The sequence below is a fragment of the Chlamydotis macqueenii genome, chromosome 2 (assembly GCF_036417535.1).
Source record: "Chlamydotis macqueenii isolate bChlMac1 chromosome 2, bChlMac1.mat, whole genome shotgun sequence".
NCBI lineage: Eukaryota > Metazoa > Chordata > Aves > Otidiformes > Otididae > Chlamydotis > Chlamydotis macqueenii.
This window is the reverse complement of record NC_141557.1, coordinates 87,897,327-87,923,298: the sequence shown is the minus strand read 5'-3', so window position 1 is coordinate 87,923,298 and position 25,972 is coordinate 87,897,327. Positions and strand designations below refer to the sequence as shown.

Genomic DNA, 25,972 nt, shown 5'->3' with positions numbered 1-25,972 from the left:
AGGAAATCCAAGTTTCCTTTGTTCAAGCTCCTCACTGTTCTAACTTTTTTTTTCTGCCAGATATACTCTAACCATGGCCCTTTATCACCCCTCTGGTTATTTTCCCCTCATTCTGACACCAGCCACAGCAAATGTCAGCTCACCAGGGATGTTGTCGTTTGCTGACCCTTGCACGTCTCAAGGAAAGGAGGCCTCCTGTTCTCTAGGGGGATTGTCTGCTGTTCTCAGTGTTATCATTTGCATACTCCTGCTTGATAGTCAATATGGTCATGAAGAGGCATGTCCTCCTTCCCTGGTAAGTTACTGGGTTACTGGGTACCGTGCCCTGGGTACTTCTGGCTCTCTGAAACATCTTGTGTACCTCAGCACCTCTCTGATAACCACAAACACAGAGGATTTCCAGGGCTTCTTGATGTGCTGTTAAGGCTACTCTGATGGTCGCAAAGTTCCCATGGGTCAGTCTGTCAGGGCTTAGACTTCCTCAGGGTTTTGGGTGGTACTTTGCTGGAGCTGGTCATGCAATTATACCTGGGTTACATTAGGAAGAGCCATGCTAGCACGTTGAAGGAGGTGATCCTTCTGTACTACTCAACACTGGTGACTCCAGATCTGAAGTGCTGGGTCGAGTACTGGGCTCCCCAGCACAGGAGGGATATGGATTTACTGGAGTGAGTGCAGTGAAGAGCCACGAAGATGACTGAGGGAGCAGAACATCTTTCATTTGAAGAAAGTTGGAGAGTGCTGGGGCTGTTCACCTTGGAGGAGAGGAGGCTTAGGAGGGATGTTATCAACATGGGGGTTTGTTCTTGGATTTTTTTTTTTAAGATGGAGAGAAAAGAATTGCAAGAGCTATTCAAGAAATAAGCACACCATGGATTCATACAATGTTATCATGATGCTTGATTCTCTATTCTTTTCCTAATAATTGCTGCCCTTTTATTTGCCTTTTCAACCACTGCTATCATTAATTTTTTCAAAAAGCTGCTCACAGTGATTCTGTATCTTTTTCTGAGGTTGAAGTAACTAAGATGAAGCCTGCTTTTTTAAGTGTTTAGTTAGAGTTGATTTCCCCATGCCTGCTATTTTGCATTTCTCATGTTGGATTGTATCTCCGATTTTGTGGCCCAGTCACGGTAGTGTGAGGTACTCCTGCAACTTTTCGTCTGTGTTGTTGCTTTTGAATACTGTGAATAATATTAAAAATCTGTTAAATATTGCCACATTGCTATTCCACTCATTTTTACAAAACATTGGGAAGAATTGAATAAATTCTCTGAGTCCTTCAATGCAGTCCCTGCAGTGTAAAATTTGACCATTTATTTCCTGTTTTTCACTTCCCATTTTTACCATTTACCGATCCAATTTGCCTCCAGTTCTCTGGAACTGTCCTGGTTCTTTGGGAGGTACTGAGAATCAACATACATAATCCAGAACTCCTGTAAGATGCTTGAGCATAGTTTATTGGACCTGCTGCTTGAAAATGTCTCAGCATTGGTTTCTGTGGCTTTATATACTTCTGAGCTAATATTTTGAAACAGAAAACTATACTACAGTTATTCTTTAGTGAAATGTAAATGTATCATTTAGCTTTTCCCTTAATAGAGAATAGACATGTTTATCTGATGGTTCTGCTTTTCCTTTACTATAATTAACAGCTTTACATTCTCTTATAATAGTGGATCAAATTCACTGTTAGACTTCTTTCATGCCTAACACGCAAAAGAACTTCCTTGGATCTCCTGAAATATAGTGTATTCATCTGCCCTTACTAGCTTATTAGAATTCTGATTTAAACTAATTGCTGTCATTGCTCATATTTTCTGTGTATGTGCAAGCATACATATTTTAGCACAGACTTTCACATCCTTTCTAGCCCACTTAGGTTTTTATGCAATTAATGCGTCTTTCTCAGTTGTGTGTGTTTCTTCATTTTTAGGGCAACTTTGAAAATATTTTCAATGTTTGTTCTTATTAGACTCCTTTTAAATTTGAGGCACAAGTACTTGAGTGTTGTAAAATGACCTCCTTAATAGTCCAAGTGAAATTATTTTTTATTGCTTTGGACTTCAGTCTGTTTACATATACTGTGTAATCATTTTAATCTTTTTTGATTTTCCACTTTCAAAATGCATTCGTTTAATTGCAGTTTACTTTAGAATTGTGGGGTATTGTTCTGAAGAGGATGCAGCACACTTTTAGCCAGCATTAAATATGTCTGCTTTTACTTTTACAGCGGCATGGGAAGACGAGGCTTTGGTTTTAGCAGCGTGCTCTAATACCTTTCTCACTGGCCTTCGATAAAAAAAAAATTAAGAAACACTATTGAGATGGCAGTAAAGAGGATATCAACTGTCCATTCTAGAAAAATGCTCACTGTGATGGTCAGGAATTATTACTGATGTTATAGGTTTCTGATCTTAACATTTATGGGCAAAACACAAGAGGGAAGAATAACAAGGATGAACAAGTATTCTTTGTCTCTGGTGCTTTTCACTTGTCTCATCACTGAAAAAGCCGAAAGCATAGCTTGTTGTTCTCTGATCCAGTTGTTGACTCGGATCACTGCAAACACATGCCATTGTGGGCTATACAGTGCTTTATGAAGTTGCTTTTCTGCTTGCAGGGATCTATCAGCGTTGTAACAGAAGAAATCTGTCTTCTTGACTAATTGGACTGTACTGTGGTTGAAACAAGGGTGATGAGATACAGTGGAAAGAGGAGAACTAAGTAAGGAAGAGAAAGATTGTACAAACAAGCCTTACAGAGTAAAAGAAATTCTTTCTTTTCCAAGTGTGCTCAGGAATAATCTCAAAGCTCCTAGAGATGATAGTAGCTCCATCCCCTCTTTCTGTAGCAGGAAGGACCAAAAATTGTTATGGATCATTGGGTCACTGCTGATGGTCATTGGGTCATTCCTTCCAGATCTCACATCCCTCTTACAGATCCCATTCAGTGAAATAAAAGACTCTGTGACATAGAAAGCAAGCACATAGTAGACAGCATGCAATCAGATTATTTCAAATGTGAATTTTCCTTCCTTTTCTGGAGTCTTTCATCTTATTGTGATATTAATCCATGACTTTAGCAGCACATTTGAAGGCCCCTGATTGCACAGTTATTTTAAAATATCCATTTTCCTGCAGACAACTTGCTTTTATTCTATCCTATTTTGCTAATGGTTATGGTTAATTTTTTTTTTTGGCAGAGGCTGTAATGACTGTTTGTTTCCTGATGACATTTAAACGCAGACCTCTGCACAAAAGAAAGGGATTATTACTTTGAGAGTTCTCCATGATCAAGAGCAAGGCATGATTTACAGGGTTGTTTACTACCTCTGTGATAACTATTGGAAAATAAAAGCTCATGTTTGGTAAAAATGCATGAAGTAATAATTTATTGTGGACATAATTTTGTGGAGTAAATCACGAGCAACATCTTCCTTGTTTATTTTATTCTTGTTTATACCTGACACTTGAGAAACATTGATTTTATATGAATTAAAACTTAGCATCTTGTATATTTTATCTTGTTGTTACTGAAAGCTGAACTTTCTTCTCCTTCCAACTAGTAGATTGTTCTATAAAACTTTCTGTTCATAGCCTCCTTGGACTTCCAGTTCTTGTTCTGAATTAGCTCGCTAGCCAGGAAGGATACTGTGTCATAACTGCTCCCTTTCCCTTTCCCTTTCCCTTTCCCTTTCCCTTTCCCTTTCCCTTTCCCTTTCCCTTTCCCTTTCCCTTTCCCTTTCCCTTTCCCTTTTTTCTTTTTCCTTTCCCTTTTTATTTTCCTTTCTCTTTTTATTTTCCCTTCTATTTTTATTTTCCCTTCTATTTTTTCTTTTTTCTCTTTTTCTTTCTTCTTCTTTCTTCTTTCTTCTTTTTCTTCTTCTTCTTTTTCTTCTTCTTCTTTTTCTTCTTCTTTTTTTTTTCTTTTTTTCTTTTCTCTTCTCTGTCTCTTTCTTTTTTTTCCAAAGTACTTTTGACTCTTAGCACAAGAACACAAGAAACTTTCTGCAGGGTTAGACCATGGTCTATCTAGCACAGTATTCTGTCCAAGAATGGCAAGAGGTGCTGCTATTAAAAGGCAGCACACAAGCTTGATCGCTTTTTGTGGTCTATTCCCTTCATACCTTGCCTCCACAGTTGTGTTAGTGATATCAGAGGGTACATCCCTGCCCCTTTTTATTTTTGGATTATGGACAAGGTGTCTGTGATTTTGTTTAATCTCTTTTTAAACTTGCTGTTACATTATGACCTCCTGTGGCAGCAAGTTCAAGAAGGTCACTATCTGCTAGGTAAAGATGTACTTTCTTTTCATCTGTTTTAAATCAATCTTCCACTAGTTTCATTGAGTGCATTTATTTCTAGTGTTGCAGGGTTTGAAGAGCAACAGTTCCACCTTCGCTTTATCCAATGCTTCCATAATTTAAGCCCTTTTATAGATGACTCAGAATAGAAGTTAATTTTAACAGAAGTTGATTTTAATACCCAACGAATTTTTTGTTTTATGTGGGTAGCTTGTTTTGTTCTTTGAACATTGCCCAGCTTTTAGAAATCTGAGTCTGAAGATTTGAGGTCTGGAATTCAGAAATAGAATGGTAAAGACCATTACATATTTGCAACTTCTATTTGCCTACACAAAGTTTTAACATAGAGTTTATAGCTTATATAAATACTCTTCTGATGCCTTAATACATACATTTTATTAAATCATTAATATAGTACTTGCAACTATTTTGTAAGATTAGTAGGTCCTGCCAATTATATTATGAAACCTAGTAATTTGTTTAGAAAAATTAAGGTGTCGTCTTTTGTCTGCTTAGCTATACAGACAACATTTGAAATCAGTAGCTGTAGTGCAAGTGTCTTTCCAAGGGAAAATTCTTTAATTACCTGATGAATTTTTACTCCCTTTATGCAGTAAGGGGGAAGCTGATCTTGAAAAACTTCTGGAAGTGATCCTGTAATGGGCTGGCACACTTAGTGTGAATATTTGTAGTCTTAATTGTTTACTAATAGGAACAGGGTCTTTTCTGGTTAGAGAGTGAATAGATAGCATTATTTTCCCAAGTGTTTTGCTGTAATTGCACTTGTGTGTAAGGAGTTGTCCCAAAGAACTACAGGTATTTTATTACCTGTAGCCTCATTACTGTTCTGTGTGTCCAAAGCAGCTCTTTCCTCTAACTCATACTGAAACAGCACATTTAGATTTGCATGCTTGCTTCGGTGCCAAGATGTACTCCTCAAGGGAAAATTCTGGTCAGGGTAACATTAAGTTGAGTGAATTTTACATATGTCAAGCCAATTATGATTAACTGTTTAACACAATCTTTAAAAAGCTGCCTAGCTGGGAAATTGTGAGTCATTGTTGGAACATAATTTGTACAAAATGAATGATTAGTATCTTTTAGTACAGTTGTTCTCAGCGTCAAAAGGAACATCCCCTGTGGTACCCTATATGCTAGAAAGATAATTTTAATGTGTAAAATGTGTTAAACTTTCTACTCCACATACTTGTCAGAGTTAAGGCAACACCACTCGGAGTAGAAACTGGTGAAACCAGAGAGGTAAGGTTCCTGAGAACAGATTGGGTCCACGGGCTCCAAAAACAAATTGGGTCCACAAGTTGGGTCAGCTGCAGTTTTTGCCATCGCAGTCCAAACCAGTGACCTCTCCAACATAATGTCTATGAACCACCAAGTATTATCAAGTTCATATCAGTTCTCGTAAATCAGAGTTACCAGTATAGGTCAGAGGCTGAGGTGGCCAACATAAATCTGGAGACGTTGGGACAAAAATGCCATAATTAAAGATATTCAGAATGGGATTGATTTAAAGGAACTACTTCTCTGTTCTGTACAGCCAAGATCTTTCCATTTTGCAAGAGGCATAAAGATACTTATCTGTACTTTTATGTGGTGTGCTGTGACAAGAATGAGTGTTTGTGAGTGTTTGTGATCATCAGTGATATCCCATGCCATGCTGTCAGTATATCATTTGGTGTCCAAGTCTCTCTACTGGCATCACTACAGCAATCTGTATGAGAACTTTCGCTGCCCTTCTGAAAGCAGCTGCACAAAATCTGCAGAAAAATAGTCTGTTACATACCCATCTAGACAGCCACACTATGGCAGCTCATCATCCTTTAAATTGCTGTGGAAAAGAATTGCTTGCAAAGTAGATGAAAATGTGGCACTACTAAAGTATGGAAGAAGAGATGCCCAGAGCAGCAAACAGTCAGAGTTTGCTAAGCTCTGACAGTCAAGAATGGCGGGCAAGAGTCCTGGATACCCCTCAATCAAAGCAGGAATACCGTATACTTCTCTGTAAGATGTCACACCAGTGTTAAGCAAAAGCGAATGCTACATGCTATGATGCATACCATCAATGCCCAAGTACTCCCTGTCTCCAAGGTATGGATAACATAAGCTCATCGAAAAAGTCTCTGGGAATCAAATTCCTAAAGCAATCTTAAGTTCAGATGAGGACAAAAAGTGTGTTTCAACTAGGCAATCATAGTGATGACTCACATCAAAGATTGCTTCCAACAGAGTTTCAAAACAGCAACAGGCTCTGTGGTTATGGCACGCTTTGGTGGAACAGGCTGCTTTTAATAGTATCAGAAATAGTGCACTGTGATGTGTGTTCACTGATGATTACACACACCAAGTGCAGACATACAGTGATGCGCATTAGCAACTCTTGCAATGGGATAGTGGGTCCTTTGGAGCTTGGCATCACTGCTTTTTAAAGTTTGTATCAGCAATATTCTGATAATTCTTACAAAAAGATCGTGGATAGGGTCAAGGGCTGCTGTCCATTCTGCAGGCTGTGACTCGGTCCAGGAGGCCTGTCTCCTCTTTCTACCTGAAGAACCACCCTACACAGAGGCCTTTGAGTATCAGCTTCTACAGTATCAAACTTAAATACAGTCACATTTTTAAATATGTTTGAAGATCCCAAGCCTTACGTGCTATGTATATCTGCTATAAAGATGAAGGGTAGAAGCATTTTATTGCAGGGTACTAGGGGAGAATATTCTTGAGCCACAGTGAAATGAAAAAGAAATCTCTATAATAAACAGAGTTCTTAACTCCTTGGGTCATTAGACTATTGCTGGAAATAGAGACAAGGAGTGTGGCCAGTAATCAAGAACTGTTAACAGGAGCCATTTCCACGTGCGTTATGGATGAGAGTTTCTGTCTTAGCAAGCCAAGGATGACTGATACCTCTTCTGCTTTGCGACAGCATTGTGAGACCCAAATGTCAAGACTGCGCACTGGCCGCCTTCTGATGCCCATTAAGCATCTAGTGTTTATCTATACGCAAATATAAGAATTGGCAGGTCAATTTGTTATCAACTATTCTTTAACACAGTTCCAGTCCAACTCAGCGTGTTTGATGTTGGGCAACAGAGGACTTGAGGTCTGAATAAGTAGTATCAAGAGGGGTTGAAACTTCTAAAAATTCTGTGTTTGTAGCTGTGGAATGAAATTCTCAATTTATTTTGACCAAGGAAAATAATGGGGTAACTTAATGAAAGGATACTTGTTTACAGCAGTATAACAAATTTGGAGTTGATACAGCTGCATACCACTAGCAGCACTGCAAAATACCATATCAGAATCTTTTTTACATGCTTAGTCAGTTTTATGTCAAGTTGAAAAGCAACAGCATCATGTTATATCTTACATCTGCTACTGAGTTTTAGTAAATACCTAGCGTAAGTGAGATGGATTGCTTAGTCTGGCTGTAAAGTCAAACCGTGTTCAAGCAGAGAAAATTTGCAAGTTCTATTTTTTGGAGACAAGACAATTAGAGATAAATAATTTTTTATTTTCTGATCATAAAATTCTCACAGTTATGTAAATGACATCTTCCCCCTAGTCATGTAGAAAGCCAAACTTAGAGACAGCAAAACCTTTGTTGTTTTCATGACAAGGCACTGGGATTGGAGGCATTTGAAACCCTTTTTCCAGGACTACGGTCCAGGATTCTTCTTCAAACCATTTTTTTAACTGGAAACATGTCTTAGACAGCTGATCTTACATGCTGTTAAGGTATTTTGCCTCTGGCATCCATTTATCTTATGCCTATATTAGAGGGCCTTTCACATCCTTCTTCCTGCCTAATTAATCATTCCGCTTTGCCCCCTGCCTCGATGTCTGTTATCGTGGCAGAAGTAGATGAGCTTGCTTTGACATGATTTGTTCTCAGCAAAATCTCATTGGCTATTACTTATGTTTTTCCTAAGTTTCAGAACACTTGATTATGAATGGTTTTATTATTTGGTCTGTTACTGCTCTAGGAACTGAAGCTCAGCTGACTAGTTCTTAATTCTTAGCCTTTTCTCAGCCTTTCAAAGAAACATGCTGTGTTTCCCTTCTCTAGTCTGCCAGAACTTTCTACAGCTTTCCCAAGTTTTAAGACTCTCAGATAGTTCTCTCAATATCACAGATTATTTTTACCAGGCCAGGACAATTTGAACACTTCATACTTACTTCTCTTACCTAGACCAAGTTTGTACACCCTTTTCTTTGCTGTTGGTTTTGCTGACATCTGATCACAGCTAAAACTTTTAGGGAGGACTGAAACTGAAGAGATACCAAACACTGCTGTTTCCTTGTGCTATGAGCCGGTAGATTTAAAGAGTAGAGAAGCAAAGTTTTCACTTTGCCTTTTTGTTACTTTATTTTCTTATTATCCCTCCTGTGTTTTGCAGTCCCGTTTCATTTAATGGCATTGAACTTTTTGACTCTTGAGCATACGGGATGGTTGGGCAGCACCAAAAAGAGTATGAGTGATCATGAAGAAGCTGGATTAATCTTACTGGGGGAACTGGAGAAAGATGAGTAGAGACAGAAGTGGACTTCCTTCTCCATCCAATTCTGTCTCCATGATGGAGAAGAACCCCTCCACTGTCTTGTAGGTACACATACATTAGGGTTCAGTTTTGAGTATGGAATCATCACATGCAGATGTGAAGAAAACAAACTGACAATAAGAGAAGTGAGTAGCAAATTATCTGCTTGGGAGCTTTCTGAGTTAAATACTATGTGTATACAGGTGTTAGATGGTGAATAGGCTTGTAAGACAACTAAGACTGATGGAAAGGCGTAAGTAGCAAGCGGAGACATTTTCAGAATTACCTACTTACTTAAGTGTGCAAAATCTGTCTTCCAAATCTAGTTATATTTTCTAAATTATGTGGTGGAGTTTGGAAAATATGCATATCATCTAATATATAATCTTTTGTATGTATAGTGAAGGAATTCCTTTTGCTGTTACAGGCTGGATTGAGCATTTAGAGAGTTTGTTCCATAACAGTAGTGTGGATGCTAGCACCTTTTAAAAGAAGCTAACAGTAAATTCTGCTTATGGACTGTGATTGTCTGAAGTTGTTTTTTGTGTTAGCTTAAAATGTTGTATTTTATTGGAATTTGACATCTGTCATGTTAGATACACATGAAGTACAATCTTATTAAATCAAAAGGCTTGGCTGAACCTGGGCTTTTTTTGATAATGTCATGTTATTGTAAATCATGAATTTTTAGTGCATCAGGATGAATTAAATCTCTCTGCATTGAAATTTAGGCCCTGTGAAGGGGTTTGACAAATTGTTTTGTAATGCAGTTCACATTCACCATCAGACCCAGAAGAACTACACTCTAACTATAAACAGAGTGTTAATAAAATTAAAATTTGAAAAGATAAATTTGAAGTTAAATTTGAAAAGTTTGCAATACTGTGTAGTTCTTAAACCATGATCTAGTATCTTGAAGCTGTACTTCTTAAATCAAATGTAATGTAAATTTTCTGACACTTTTTAAAATGAATTATTCCTAAATCAATTTTCTGCAGTGGTTAGCAGTAACTTCCCTTTAAAAAACTGATGTGTAAAAAACTGATGTGTAACTTTATGCTAAAGACAGTTCAAAATTAAATGCTACTTTTTAAATGTTTTTCCAAAGTGAATTTGACATGCTTCTTTTTTGTTTTGCTGTCTTGCACAGGTATCATTTTTCTTGTTCATTATTTTTGTGGTGTATACCATGCTGCCCTTCAACATGAGGGACGCTATAGTTGCCAGCGTCTTGACCTCTGCATCTCATACGATTGTGCTGAGCGTCTGTCTATCAGGTACAGCTGTTGTAAAGGAACACTTGGTTTGGCAGGTAGGTGCTTTGTGAAATTAATGATTAATTGTGCACTGAATACCCTGGTAAACGAGCCAGGAGTGCCTCAGTTAGTTCTTGGAAGTATAAACTTATTTCGCTCTTCACTTCTGTATTGCTCCAGACTTAATTCACAGGTAGTCACTTTCTAATAATGAGGATGTCAGTAATGTTATGTCTTGCTGAATTGCATGCTTAAGTATCTACATCTACAGCCACGTAGCACTTACCAGTGTAAAAACTAACATTGCTTGAAAAATTGTGTGACGCAGTTGTGTTGTGGCAGATGCATTGCCACTCATGTATGCAAACCACATTGGTCCTCTCCTTACCTCATTAAAGCCTGATTTCCAAGACCAAGGATTTTTTCCAGGTATCAGTGTTGTCTTTGACTCAAAAAAGCATTGTTCTGTGCGTAGCTGGAGGTCTGCTGGGTTAAAGATCAGTTGTGAAGACATTGCCCTCTCCAAGGCTGCTGTAGGACTTGTCCTCCTTTTGTGATTCTCAGCCTTTTATAGGAATTTTACAGCCTCCTCTTGGTTGGGACCCCTTATTTAAGGGGGCTGGCTGGCTCCAGACTCAGGGATATTTAGGGACCCCATCTGTGTTTGCAGTTGGGTCTTGGCTTGTAACTCAACTCTTGCATTTTACTACATGACATACTGCAGATTAATAATTTTTTTAAATAAAAATATTAGGAGTTGGTTTTCCTTACTGTTTTGTATAATATCTTTTAAATGGTGAAATACTGCAGTGGTTGTTGTAGTACTGGGACGATCCCAGCTGTCGTGGATAGGAATCTGTATTTTTAAGAAAAAAAAATTAGATTTCATTTTGAAAAGCAAACAAATGGAGGGTTTTTTAATATTATTACATTCTTTTAGGGAAATAGAATTATTTTATTTTTTGCATCAAAATTACACTGAAGCTTAAAAGTAAGTACATTTTTATAAACCTACCAGTAGAACAAGAAAGATAGACATCATGCTGTGTATTATGACAAATGTGAAGAATGAAGCAAATAGTTTCTACTTACTTTTTGAGTTACTTGAGCCTTATTTTGAAAAATATTGTGCCTCAAAGGATAACTTCAAAATTGCAGTGATCTTACAAAAGTTATGCCTTGCAAGTTCTTGTTCAGGAAAATACATTTTATTTCCAGACATGGCTACAGATCTGTGTTATCTGTAATACTGAAATTGAAGTCCCATAAACAAAATATGTTCTAAGACTTAGATCTCTGTAGAAATTTTAAATGGTGAGATAAATGATTTTGCTTTTCTCTTACTGATTTGAGTTAGTTGTGTGCTTGTTGTGGAGGTTGCCAAGTTGTGCTGTATGTTAAGTAAAGACAATGGACATTTGCAGTCTAATAGATCATTTTAATAATTCAGTAATACAGTTATTGATAATTGTAGTGGAATAAATCTGGGAGAGTGTTATTCTTGGTTTTATGTCAACCTATGGCTTTTATTCTGAGCATAGATATGCTCCTAAAAGAGTATTAATATTTGCCACTCTTCTAAAAGCGTTTTGACTTAAAGTTGCTCTTTGCAGAATGTATTTGTTTTTCGTGGATATCTTTCTAGCCCATTAAAATTTGATATATCTAGACCAGTACTTTCAGAAGATGTAATATTTTTAGATACATCATGTCTCCAGGATCAGAAGAAATAAATAATGGGCTGTGATGTACAATTAGTGTCTTTCATCTCTTCTGTGACTTCCTGTTTCATTCAGAAAGAGTGGAAGTCTTTAAGCAATTTGTAAATTTGTTAAGAGTATTTAACTTCCAGGATGTTATTCACTTTCTATTCTCTCTTTGAAAAAATCTGTTAAATGTTCTGAATAGTTTGGCAGTTACTGAAAATTCTGAGTACACTGAGTTCTGATGAATGTGTGGAGGGACTAAATGCCACTATCGCAGTCCATTATGCCCTCTGTACGCATTTAGATTAGTATTGTTTATACTTTGGAGTGTAAACAAAAAAGATGTTTGTTTTGTGTTCTTTGCTTTTGAAAATCAAGACCACAAATAAAGGATTAGATTAGAGATACCAATTACTTTAAGAAGAGAAATAACATTTGTCAATGATATATGTCAAGTTGGTATAGGATAAGTGTGTGTAATTAACAAAAACAAAAAAAAAGAGCTGGGGTACAGTTGTTTAAAAGGATTGTGGTGTTGAATGTTTTTTTTGGCGGGGGGGGGAAATAAATATATATATATATATATATCGGTGAGGCCTGGAATGAAGCTACTTTGCAGAGGTCAGTCGCTAAATCCCAGAGATGAGGAACTGCCAGTAGCCTGAAATTCGAAAGCTTAGAGTAACACGTTCAGGGCTAAGTAGAGTAAATCTGGCTTGTGGAGGTATGCTTAGGTTTGACAAAAAATATAATATTTTGATTTCAGGGCTACTAATTTGTCTTAATGAAATAGAAAAAAATACATGACAATGTTAGCAATGAACAGTGTATTTTCCTTCTGGCATGGATATTTTTTCCTAGAGGACAGAGAGGGAAGCAATAGTATGCATTTAAGAAGCATAAACTTAAAGAAAGACAGTAGTATAACAAATATACTTGTAGGTAAACATAAGATATAGCATATAATATAGCCATATCCTGTATATATATAGCAAGTATCCATCCTTCTTGAGAGAGTACCTGCATCTCCTTTTTAACTACCTCCTATGTACTGGAAGACTTTGATTAAACCTCCTCTGAGCTTTCTGTTCTCTTGGCTGAACAAATCCCGTTTTGTCAGTCTTTCTTCTTACGTCAAGTTCTCTTGCCTTATGATGCTTTTTGTAGCTCTCTGCTGGACCCTCTCCAGTTTTTCAGCATCTTCCAATGTCTCTGGTTGGCATCCCATGGCATCTGGAAGTTAATCATATCTTCAGCCTATCAGTAGAGAAGAATTGATATTGAGAAGCATGTGCTTATTCTGAGATTTGGCAGAGCCTATCTTACTGGTTTTGTCATTCCTTTTGTTGTCCTCTGTAAAGTTTTACACCCAAAATCGGCTTCAGGAAAGCTGAAAGGCTTAGCATGCTTTTGATTATCCAGTGTTGGTTGCAGTCAGAGATATTGACATAAAAGGCTGCTGCTGGGATAAAGAATCCTTCAACACACTCTCTGCTGGTTACATGAACTGGTTTCTGTTTGACCTACGCATGTCTTTCAAGGGGAGAGAATCCACCGTGGTTTAAAACTTGGCAATGACAGAATAATCTTCCACAAGCCTTCACATTTTTGCCATCGTTGTTGACCATGAGTGTTAAAATTTTGTTCCTCTTTCCTTGTAGGAATTTGTCTAGCCCTGTCATCCAGCTTCTGGATCTTGGGGGTTTTTTTGGCCAGTAGACTGAGACACCCAATAGTATCAAATTTCTGTTTCTCCCATTAGAGTGCTTCTAGACTGTCATGAATTTGCCTCATCACTTTTGTCAGTAATATAAATAAGTTGCCTGCTTTTGCACTAGCTAAGCCTCTCATAATTTCACAGTTCTCCAAGTCCTGACTTGTACTTCGTCAGTCTTTTCTGCGGCGTGGACATTGGCCTCAGAGGAACATGCCAGGAGCAGCTGCAGCAGTGCCAAATGCTGCGAGGGGGCTGGGTCTACAAAGGGATTAGTGTGCTACAGGGCTCAGCATGGAGACACAGACTCTACAGTAAAATACCCAGTCGGTCTCCCCGTCCAGTGTATGGGGAGTTTAATGCACAGCTATGGGATCTGTGACAGGGAAGAGGAAAAAAAAAGAGCCCTGTGTTCCAGTTTCAGTTTATAAAAAAGTAGCTGTGTGTGTAAGGTTTGTCTTTTTTTTTTTTTTTTTTCTGTTGAAAATTTTAATGCTAACCCTTACAAGGCACAGTGTCTGGAATCCAGGACTGTGCCCCCTCTTTCCACATGAGTATCCTACTGCTAAGCAGAGGACGTTGTTCTGTCTGCCTCTGGGAGCCTGGTGGTTAGGACTGCTGCAAGGGAACATGACTCTGGTTATGGCATTAAGGCATTTGGCTGAGAAAACTTCCGTGATTTAACATCCCTTTCAGTTATTGCTGGAATGTAAAATATTTCACTGCCATCCCTAGCTGTAAACACATAACCTGTTTCTCCCCAAACCAGAACAGATTCTAATCAAATACTTATGTTTTTCCTGCTCTATTATCAACTGCTCAACCATTCTGATCTCATAATGAGTTCATACTATCGTTAGAGGTCATTTTGTTCTTAATTTGTTAAAAAAGAGCTAACCAAAATCATTAAACATCCTATAAGCTTCCATTTTTCTTTTTCCCTATTTATATATAAGGGATATGCTTTAGTCTTTTAAAAAAGTATTGTTGTTTTACTCACTCAACAGGCAATTTTGTTGCTCTTCTAAGCCTTAACTAAATCACTACAAACTATCACTTGTGGGGTTTTTTTACTTTAAACTAGTATCCCTTACCTTTTTAGACTTTTTTGGCAGCTCCTTGCAGCACTGTAAAAGTGGTCCCTTTTAAAGATACAAAATTTCAACTGGGAAGTATGCATGTGCGCATACTTTTTTTTGTTTGTATGGACTCTGTTCAAGAACGCTGGAATCTCTAATTTTCTTGCTACTAGAACCTCTTTGTTCCTGCATAGAGAGGTCAGTGGTCCAGGTACCTCCTTTGGGGTTTTCTTCTGCAAGCTGGAATGGGATCCCACCTATTCTTTGGAAACATCGATAGATTAAATTCTACGGACACTCTTCAAAGGTAGATAATTTTGGTAGCATGTGGCAGGCCTTCCTCTTTTCACCTGCTCACAAGCCTGCTATTGGGGTCCTACTGGTTGGATCATTAGGCGTTTCAACCCTCAGAGTACTTTCTGCAGGTACCTCCTGATTAAAAAAAAAAAACAAACCCTCTGGTATGGCTGCCTTTGCTCTACCAATTCTTTGAGACTATCCCAGACCCCCACCAGCAGCGAGCCTTCTGGCTTGCATTTTAGATCTTCTTCCACAGGTGGCTGTTACACTCCTCCCTCTCTTTTCTCGAGTAACCAGTGGTTTTCTACTGTGTGGGGCTTGTTATGAAGTTAAAAAAAAATAAGATCTACTCTGTGTCTTCTGCCTGGAAAATACATGTGTCTTGTCAAGGGAAAATGGTTAGTCTGATACTACCTGGCAAAACTGCGCTGCATTTGCACACATGTACACAGCACATGTCTGTACAGCTGGCCACAGAGATTGACACATGTAGCCCTCACACAACCATGAACGGAACCAGTTGCCTCATCCTGCTCCCCTCTCTGGCTGACCGGGATGAAGGTCTGCCAGCGGAATGTCCATCAATGCACATGTGTCGTATGGATCCCTCCAGCAGCTGGGTGCAGGCACCCAGTCTGCCCAGTAGCTGCCCCTGGATCCCAGTCTCCCCACTTGCTGGCACCTGGATGTCTGAGCCCCACTCCAGCTGCTGGTACAGCCCCCCTCGCTCACAGCCGTGCACAAACACATGACACTGGGGCTGAGGCTCCCCTGGGACAGCCTGGAGAGGAGCCTGGAAAGCGTGTCCCTTCCTCTGTGTCCTTAGTTTGGGTTCTTGCCTGTTTTTGTGCCTCTGTGCCCTTCTGGGCTTGTGCAGGTGGGCTGATGGCTCCTGCGATGGGCCTGGGAGTAGCCAGGTGTTATTCAGGCTGTTTTTTTCTCCGTGCTCCTCTCTGTGTGTGTGCAGCTTTTTAGCACTTAACAATAACTACACAATTATTTTTATCAAGATTCATGAGATGATGTTTAAAATGTGTTTTGCAATTTATACTTAAAGGAAATCTCTAAAAATATGTGGCGTATCTAAATTACAAATATTTCCGTAGATCTAGTTAGCTTTTTCAGAGTTAATAGTGCTTATGCTTTTAAATCTCATCAGCTCCTAGAAAAGGAGATAATTGACAGTATCAGGTGGTGGACTGCATTTTCAAAGACAGGCAACTTTCATATGGCACCTGTAATACACATTTAGATATTCTAGCCAACGTGTAGGATATAGGCATATACCTTTTATTTAGGTCACTGGTTTAAACTCATCTATTAACTGAACATCTTTCACAGGTGGTTATATTTACAAAAAAAATAGTTTATGCAATAGAATGGCATAACAGCAAAATACAAATACAAAGCATTGCTATTCACTGGCTAATAAAAGAAGCAAATGTATAGCTCTAGGGCTCAGAAATAGAATATAAGTTGGTTTATGCTGTTATCATGCAGTACAAGATCATGTTTATTTAAAAAAAAAAGCCAGAAAGAAAGACCACATCTTTAAGTACATTCATTATTGTATAATCCCTGAGGCTGTATAGTTACACAGTGTAAGCTTAAAGCACATAGGAATTTTTGGTAGGCTGAATGGCTGAAAGCTGTTGCTGTGGGCTGAATTATCTTTCTCCCTTGAATCCCTTTTTCTGAAGGACATGGGGAACAGTTATTCCTGAAGGTAATGCAGCTTTTGCTCTCCCCTGCACAGTTAAGTGAAATAAATTGCTGTTTTCTCTGCTGAAGGGGTGGAGGGCAGTCACTGCTACTGAAGGAGGGAGGCTGTATTTCTTGTGGCAGCAGCTATTGCTGTCCCGTCCCTCACTCCTTTTCCCTTTGCTCTCCCTACCCCAGCAGCAGTCTGGCTCACCACATTGTGCAGCAGCTGCAAACCAGTCTGAGAGAGGAATGCTGTGTCCTGCACAGCACAATGCAGTAGGCATATTTTTTATTATTGCACATCTTACACTCTTGATTTTACGCCTAAATCTAGGTGGGTATTGAAATGTTGCTGCTATGTTTCTTTTTAGCTAGTTTTTACAATCTGCAGGTATACTTTGGGTTTCACTCGTTCTTCAAGACAAACCTGCACGGTTTGGATATGCTTATGAAGAGCCTGTTTGCCTACAAGAGTGTATTTATGTAGGAGAATGTGTAATTGCATTTCGTAGTGTTCAAGCATTAACATGGAGAATGTGAACATCTTCCAGGAAGTCTCTAAGGCTGTAAAGGGAAGACCTGCAATACTTAATATGATGGAAAATTCAGCAAAGCCTGAGATTTGCAATGCCATGGTGAAATGAAATCAAGTGTGCATGTGGTTTTTCAAAAGCAGCGTTTACCTGCAGCCCCAAATCATCGTCTTAAGAAGTGCATAGAAAATAGTCCTGGTGAGATGTGTAGGAAATCATCAAAGCCTAGAAGGTAAAGAATAAATCCCTCATTTTTTAAAAAATCATGGAAATATCTCCAGCTGGCATTGATTCTAAAGCTTTACTGAAAGGGTCAAATTGCCTTTTGTGTCCACTCCATTTAAGTTAATATTATTATCAGCAATGAATTTCACTTATGTATTTATTTATCACTCTTATACTACTTTAGCTTACATTTCTCATCCTAAAAATTACAATTTTATTTTTGCAGTTTCAATTTTCCAAAACGTAAATTTATTTGATGAACAAGTCCACAATCCTTTAGTATATCAACTGTATTAAAAAATGTCTATGTTAGGATGCTGAATTGTAAGGCTGCTATCCCTCCAAAAATGTAAAACGATTAAACAGGCGATTGGAAATTCCAGTACTCCTAAAGTGGAACAGAAAGCAGTGTTCTGTACCAGCTTAACCTTGCTGGAGCAGCAACTAAATTCTTACCTTTTGAGTAAGAAAGAATACCTTTTGCAAGGGAGTTGTATTCCATATCCTTTTAAGGATGAGATTAATGTAAATAATTTACCGGTGAAAGGCTAAATCTATACATTCAGAATTTTGTAATACTGTACTTCCAGGTAATTTTTCTAGAGTAAAGAGTCTTTAATTCCTTCAATTGAGTTAGTTTTGCTGTTTTCTTTCCATTTTCGCAGACATTGCTTAGCCTTTTCAGTTACATAGTACCTTTATGGCTTGATATTATTTGTCAAATTTATTGTGAGTGACTTCTTATTGCCGCTGAAGCATAAAATTCTGGGCAAGATACTTGCTCTAGACATGATGCTTTGTCATTTTATGTACCCGTAGAGTTATCATCTATCCATACACGTTATTTTCAAGAATTCAGTAGAAGAAAAATGCCTTTCGCTATCAAGATGTGGACACATTTCCCCATCCTGTCAACCACTTTTAGTGCAGGATAACATAAGAGGGATCAGGAGCACAAACACCTTTTGTTGCGTAGAGAAGCATTTGGTGAGTCAGAATCCAGCCGAGATGCCACCCTCCCCAAATTATTGACTTCCTGAAGTTGCAGTGGTTCAAGTCCACCTCTATTTGGAAACACCTTTAATAGGATGGGATCTTTTTCTTTGTCCTCTGAGCCCCTGCCATCCCCCAATGCTAAGCTGCTGGCCAGGAAGGATAAGTCATTCCTCTGCCAGTCACTTTCCGGAATTTGCACTCCTGTGCGTTCCTGCCAGTGCCATTTATACGAGTCCTTGGATAGCCTTCGTTTCCCTCAGCCCACTTCTACCATATGTTGGTCCTCAGTTTGTTTCAGTAAAGCTCTGGCTACAGAGCTGCTACAGGCTTTTAGGTATTAACTGCAGCCTCCAAGTGCCAATGTTGTAGGTGCTCTGGAAGCATGTGATGGAATCAGTTAATGCTCCCAAAAAAAGCAAGTGGAGGCCAAAAGCAAACGAGGTAACACAAACTTCTGCCACACACATTTTTTTTCTTAGCAGCTACAGCTGCGCTGCTGGTAGAAGGGGAGCCGTTCTCTGACCCTGGAACTGGGTGGCACAGCACAGCTTATGTTTACCTGCCTGAGCTCCCACTCCTCCTTCCTTCCCCAAACAGGATGGCCAGGTGTCAACTTTCTCTGAATAATTTGTGACGTGCTCTGTCCCCTAAGACATGTCAAGGCTCTGGGAAAACAGTCAGCAAGATAACAGCTATACAGTAATGATGATCATGGAGCTGAAAACTGCCTTCCAGTCTTGTTTGGTTTACCAGCAGAGACACAGCTGGAGGACATAATCTGCAAACCCTAAAGTAATCCTTAATTTGTCCCAGGGATTGCATCTTTGGTTATTGCACAGCATATTCTTTCCCTTCTGAAGGCACATCTGTTACTGCACACCCAGTGAATGGCATCACTGTTTGCTCTGTGTGGGCCTGACAACGAATCACATCTCTCCTGTGCCTCTCACATATAATAAATCATGTTTTTCTGCTGTCAGTTTAGACAAGTTCTAGGTATGCTAAAGACTGTATGCTGCATATTTGCTGCAAAGATCACCTGTGTGGACCGTGCTAGCTCTATGGGTTTTTCAGTGGGACAGTACTAGTTACGTCTGATCTTTGGCTCCTCTAGCTACTCATTTTGTTCTGTATGTTTTAACTTTGATAGCAGCAGTCTGAAAACAGCATAGGCTGTGGTTTATCAGACATAAAGTTATATTTGTGAATCTATTTGCAGTTTTATTTTATTTGTCCCTCTGAGGATGTATTTTCTCGTAGACGTGTAGCAGTCGTCAGCTCAGAAGACACAAGAACACAAGCTTGAAGTAAGCAAGCTGGCTCTGCACTGAGAGCTCGCTCAGATTCACGGGCTTTGGAAGTTCAGGCTGTGTGAAAGCGCTTACACTGTTCTGGAAACACAGAGCTATGCAGAGGTATATCTGAACCTGGTCCTTAGGCCAACTCCCATGTCTTTGGATATACAACAGCAGTTAATCCACAGCCCTCTACACTGTTTTAACAAGTAATTTAGACTTGTCAGTGTTGAAACAGAGTAGGTGTCCAGGAGATTCGAATGCTTATAGATGCACAGAACTAAGACTGATAGGTGGTCAGTAATTGAGGCCTCAGCAGGGCAAGAAACAAGCACCTGAGCAAAATCACCCTAAATGATCCCAGCAGATGTTTGTTCTTAGTGCTGAAGAAGGAAGCAAGTGCCCTCCACAGCCTTATCCATCTGACCCAGAGAAAATGTTCTCCTTGAGTCCTAAGCAAGAATAATTGGTTTCACTGATCCTATAAGTAGGAAGACTTCCATGCATGCAAAAAACTAGCTCTTCAAGATCCCAGTGCATGTCCTTCCTACAGTTGTTGCCAGTATCTGCTACTTCAGAAGAAGATGAAAAGAAGATCTTAGAAGTTCACCTGACCAGTTTTAAACTGAGGGAAGTTACTTCAACCAGTTCCCATGCAAATGAGTAGCTAAGAACGAGATTTTGAGTTCCTCAACACAGAGGCATTCTTGTCTTCTGGAAGCCAAAACTGGATTTTGCTCTGAAGAGATAAATGAAGTTTTGCTCTGAAGAGATTTGCTGTATTTGTTTAAAAAATTTCTCAGGGCCACCTTTGAATAACCTTCTTTATCTTGAATACTGTCTCACTCTGTACAGTCTTAGTTCAGCAATGGGTCTATCACAGCAACATTTGTTCAGGCTAACCACAGCAGGATTTGGCTGCCCTGTTCAAAATCATAGAATTATAGAATGGTTTGGGTTGAGTGTGGCCATCCAGCCAATTCCTTATCCACCAAGTAGTCCATCCATCAAATCCATGTCTTTCTAGTTTAGAGAGAAGGATGTCATGCAGGACGGTGTCAAATGCCTTGCACAAGTCCAGGTAGATGATATTCGTTGCTCATCCCTTGTCTACCGATGCTGTCACCGCATCATAGAAGGCCACCACATTGGTCAGGCACGATTTGCCCTTCATGAAGCCATGTTGGCTGTCACCAACCACCTCCTTGCTCTCCGTGTGCTTTAGCATAGTTTTCAGGAGAACCTGCTCCATGACCTTGCCAGGCACAGAGGTGAGGCTGACCGGCCTGTAGTTCCCTGGATTTTCCTTATGTCCCTTCTTAAAAATGGGGGTTATGTTTCCCCTTTTCCAGTCAGTGGGAACCTCACCAGACTGCCACAACTTCTTAAATATGATGAACAGTGGCTTTGGCAGTTTCATCTGCCAGTTCCCTTTGGACCCGCGGATGCATCTCATCAGGTCCCATGGGCTTGTGCATTTACTAGCATTAATGCATTTACTAGCATTATTTGCCACACTGTGTTCCAAGACTCGTAGAGAGGAGATCTTGCCCAAATTTTTTGCAGACAGGAGGAGACAGTGTCCTGATGAGCATTTACTCGCATACATACTTCTAGTGGAGCTGTTTGGAGTATTCAAGGAGGTTTGCAGCAGCTTGCACAAGAGAACTTCACACTCTGAATGCAAATATGAGGTGTGCAATGATCCTGTTTCCTCTAGTGTGTAGGTGGTGAGATGGAATTTCAGCTTCTGCTGGAGGTCTGTTAGGGTTTGGGGTTTTGCTGATGGTCTCTGAATGCTGACTGTTGCTGACCTCTGTATACATAAACACACTCTCTCTTTCTGAGAGAGATGTTTTGGATGCTTATATGCTGCTTGGCCTATGGAAAGAGGCATTAAAATTTGGCCTGTGGAAAGACCAGCCCCTAGTGACAGCAATAAATGCTCCCAGGCTCTCTGCATGCATGCTCCAGCCAACTCCCACGGGCCAGTGGGCAGGAATGGAGAGAGGAGATGGTGTGCTCCCCATGTGACATTTGGAGAGGCTGTTGCTGTAGTGACGATGTCCTCTGAGCCTAACTGGGCAGTGAAGTGGTGGTATTTCAGCTCCAGTTCTTTTGCACTAACATGCTATTTAGGTCCACTCATTTATCGTGTTTAATTGATTTTGTAACATCAAATCCACTCAGTTTGGTTAAGACCCTTAGGACTTGCCTTGGATTCCCCTCCTCCCTCCTTCTTTTTAGTAAAATAAGCATAGAATTACACCTTGAAAGTCTTAAAAGAGCAGAAATGGTCACGATGTATAAAAAAGAACATGCAGCAAAAAGGACAAGAGGAACAAGAAGAAACAGATGGAAATTATCCGGGCAAAAATGGTGACAAAAGCATAAATGCTAATAAGTAAGAGAATTGGAATACTGAAAAATTAAAAGTGCATAATAAGGCATCTTTGATAATACTCTGCATTATTTGCTCTAAGATTTTGCTTCATTTGCTGTTCAGTCATCAGTGATGACACCTTTTTTTTTTTTTTCCTACTATTCAGCAGTTTAGATAGTGAATGTTTTCCGTGGGTTTTTGGCTAACTTTTTCACCTCTGTTCAGTTTATTGATGCTGCACTGTTGACCTCTGAATGCAGAGATGATTCCCTTTCTACTGTTACTGGTATTGACCATGTCACTTCCAAGTCTCTTGTACGTGCTACGCACGTAGTCCCCTAGATAATTATCTATTTATTTTCTCCCCACTACATTATTTCAGCTTTCAGTGAGCCTCATTAGCTAAAAATATTCCTGAGTCAAATCCTGGGGTTGCATGTGAGCAGAGCTGACCTGCCTGGGACAGTGTGGGAGCAGGCAGCAACCTTTGTAAACATGTTCTGAATCCTCTCTGGACCTGCCTGTGTTGGCAGCCCTGGGCTTTGTCAGTAACCTTTAAGCTCCTGCTCAGTTACAGCAGAATGCAAATAAAGGTTCCACTTCGTGACACCCCTTTCCTCAGCAGAGTCAGCGTTAAACCCAGCTCTGCATTGGAATTGCCTGATGCAGGGCTTGGGCGTGAGACTGATGCTGGTGGGTCGTGAGTGGCAAAGCTCTGCCACTTTCCTTGCTCTGATGGGAGGAGACCACGTTCAGGCAGCAGCAGGTGTGCTGGAGGGAGCCATGTTCAGCCTTCAAAAGCAGCCCTGGCAGTGACTCCAACTGTCCTCACACTGCTGCTGGGCTAAGAAATCATGGCAGCTGCACCCAGCTGGTCCTCTCTGGAAAAAAAAAAGGTCCCTACTTCCAGAAGAGGTTTAGATACTTTCCTTATCACAACCTTCTGCTGAAGGTCTATACTTTCCAAACTCCATTGACTCTTCTTGGATAGGATCAGCTGGATAGACTGTTAGGTGTACGTTAATTAAAAGCTAATCTGCAAAAATATGAAGGAGCAGGGAAACATTGACAGAGGAACCCCAATAACCCGATGACAGCAAATAGGACACCCTGGCCCAGCTCCTCATTGGGTTGTCACAGGACAGCCGTTAGCCGCAGTGTCCAGGTGTGACAGCCATCAAGCAGATGGGTCAATGGGAATGGCTCCCCAGCTCACCCTACAGATGGAAGGGGTCACTGCCAGCAGGCTGTGGGTCTCATTATGGGATGCGGGGATAGAGCAGTTTTGTATTGTTGAAGTCTTACTACGGGAGGAACGAAAGGTGAGGGAAGGGAAGGATCATAGTGGTTTGTGGGAGGAGCAAGTGTGGGAAAATAGAAGGACAAGGCGCTAAAAGGGGTTGGTCATGAGTTAACAGGCTGCTGTCAGTACAGTTATCTGGCCATGCTCTGTGCCTGACCCACACCGTCTGTCCTGTCTTCTTCTCTATCTCCATTTCTAACTAGTTGAAGTGACACATGTATTCTGTGTGCATGTGCATGTATGTGTGTGGAGGGAGACTATGGAACAGACCATGGGTCACAGGGTCCCAGGTGTCTGTGATGGAGCTGCTGGAGAGGCTGGAGGGGTCTAAGTACCAGCCACAGGGCAAGGGGCCATGGGTCAGTGGGGCCTGAGAGCAGGGACATTTGAGAGACTGCTGGAGGAAGTGGGGAGTCCAAGCTGCGACCGGAGAGAGACCTGTTTGTGTGTGCGGGTGGGTGATCCAGGGGCCAGCTACTGGACAGACTGGGTATCTATGGCCAGTTATTGTAGTGATACATAATGTATCTACGTATGTATTTTGTGCTAAATTGCTCTAATCCTGGTGAGCCAGAGAGAGGAGCAAGATCAGGATGTTGGTGCAGCTTGTGTTTGCCTGAGTGCTGTGCTTTTGGTCTGTGCTGATCTGTGTGGCTGGCTACGGATATATGTATATATGCATTTCATGTATTTGTGCCTGTACGCCTCACAACTGGATGGATGTGAGATGTGGTGCTGCAGCAGCTTTGCCTCTGTCAGGCTACCAGATTCAGCAACCGCCAACATAAACTAAGAGCCATATATTTTCAAATAGCATTCCGTGTATTTTTAAACAGCATTATGGCTTTTGTGTAGGAAGTGGTTTTCTTGGTGATCTTGATGAAGATTTAACTTTAGTATCTTTATAAATAAGTGATTCAGATGTCTTGCACTCTCTTTTGGTCACTTTTAGCAAAACTAGGTCACAAAATTATTTTCTGCCTAAATAAGTCAGTATAATCACATGTGCAATGTAAATAAAACCATATACTTCTCCTTGAAAATTGCGTGCAATTGTTTCTTTTATTAGTGTAGTTATGGTCTTTTACATCTGCAGAAATCTGCAGAGAAGAGATTCTGCTCCTTGTCACTACTTTAGTCATATGACATGGGACAGTTCCTTTTCTGGGCACTCCTTCCCTCCATATTCACATATAGGATGTGCTAAGCCCTGAATCCATAAGCCATCGTCATGGTGAGAAACATTAAAATTTCATGTCTCCTTCTGGAGTTGCAGGTGTATGTATTACTATGTGATGAGGTACTTGATTTTTCACTACACATTTGCTGATCACTGTTAGAGTTCCAGGCGAACACAATAGTACCAGAGTTAAAAAGAATGAGAATAAGTGTGAAAATGCTGCTCCGTAATTACTGGGCTGATGTGATACCTGACAGCAAAGGACTGCCACAAGCCGTCCTTGTGGAGGTGCGGAGAGCGGAAAATGTATGTGAGGGAAAGGCTTTCCTTATGGATACTGCCAGAGCAGGCAATGCTGTCCCTAGAGAGACGTTCAGCATCTATTCAGGTGGTGGTATACTTTTTTTTTTCTTCATGGGCACTGAAAGAAATGTAAGGATAAATAGCAGAGGTAAGCCTAGAGTGTGAGAGTCAAGCCAGAAAGGTGGTTATAATGTTTTGAGAAACAGATTGAACTAATAAAACTTCTGAAAAGGGATCTACAGTAATGAATCCTCTTTCCATCCCTAAAATGTTTGACACATTTCCTTCAATTTCTATTAAAAACTGCTATTAACTGTTAGTTTGTGAAAACAGTGCCAGGAAGAGGGTGGTGTCCAGATTCTCATTAATGCTAGGCAAAATTTGGATGATTTGGTGTGAGCCGTGATGAGGTATTGTAGGGAACTGAGGAGCTAAGAGGTAAAGCGAGAGTTGGATAATCCATGGTTGTTTGCCTTTGCACTTACCTGCTTCTGTGTAATGCTCCTCTGATTCTGCAATGCTGTTTTGCAGTTGAAGTGCATGCAGTTAAATTGGCTTCTTTTGAACTATGGAAAGAAAAATAAATCCTCCCTTCTTAAAACTGTGACTGGCCTTCATGTTGATAGCTCTGAAAGGGGCACCCATATTGGCTGTAAACTAACAAAATTTAGAATTTTGCCCTTTTTTTTCGCCTTCTGAATTCTGTGTTTTCCTTGTAAATTGCTGAAAGTTTTCTCCCACGATTTATTGCTTCTTTCTACTTCCCTCATGCCCTGGTTTTTAGTCTATTTTTGCTTATTTCTTATGATTCCCTATTTCTTACAAACCTGTTTCTTACTTCTTCTGAGCTGGCAGGACCTTTTTGTAAATTTGAATTTAGTTTTTTTTTTTTTATCCTTCTGTATACAGTATCTTTCTTAATGGCATCTTGTGACAAAGAGTTCAGCAGCTTAACTGCATGGTATGAAGAACCATCTTTTGCTTGTTTCAAACTTGTCAGTTGTTTGTTTCATCTGAATTCCCCGAATTCTTACACTGGAAAAGGCTGAAAAGTTGATCCCAGTTCACCCTCTTCAGGCCATTTTTGATTTTATAAACCTCCGTCACACCTCTCCCATCATCTGTTTCCCAGG

At 40.0% G+C, this 25,972-nt stretch overlaps 1 protein-coding gene across 1 annotated transcript in view; it reads left to right on the top strand.

Moving 5' to 3' along the window:
* Positions 1-25,972, top strand: part of ADCY2 (adenylate cyclase 2) — a 225,742-nt gene that overhangs the window by 59,532 nt on the left and 140,238 nt on the right. The window contains exon 3 of the mRNA XM_086740408.1: positions 10,013-10,174. Coding sequence (XP_086596534.1) covers positions 10,013-10,174 — 162 coding nt within the window. The remainder of the gene's footprint in view (positions 1-10,012; positions 10,175-25,972) is intronic.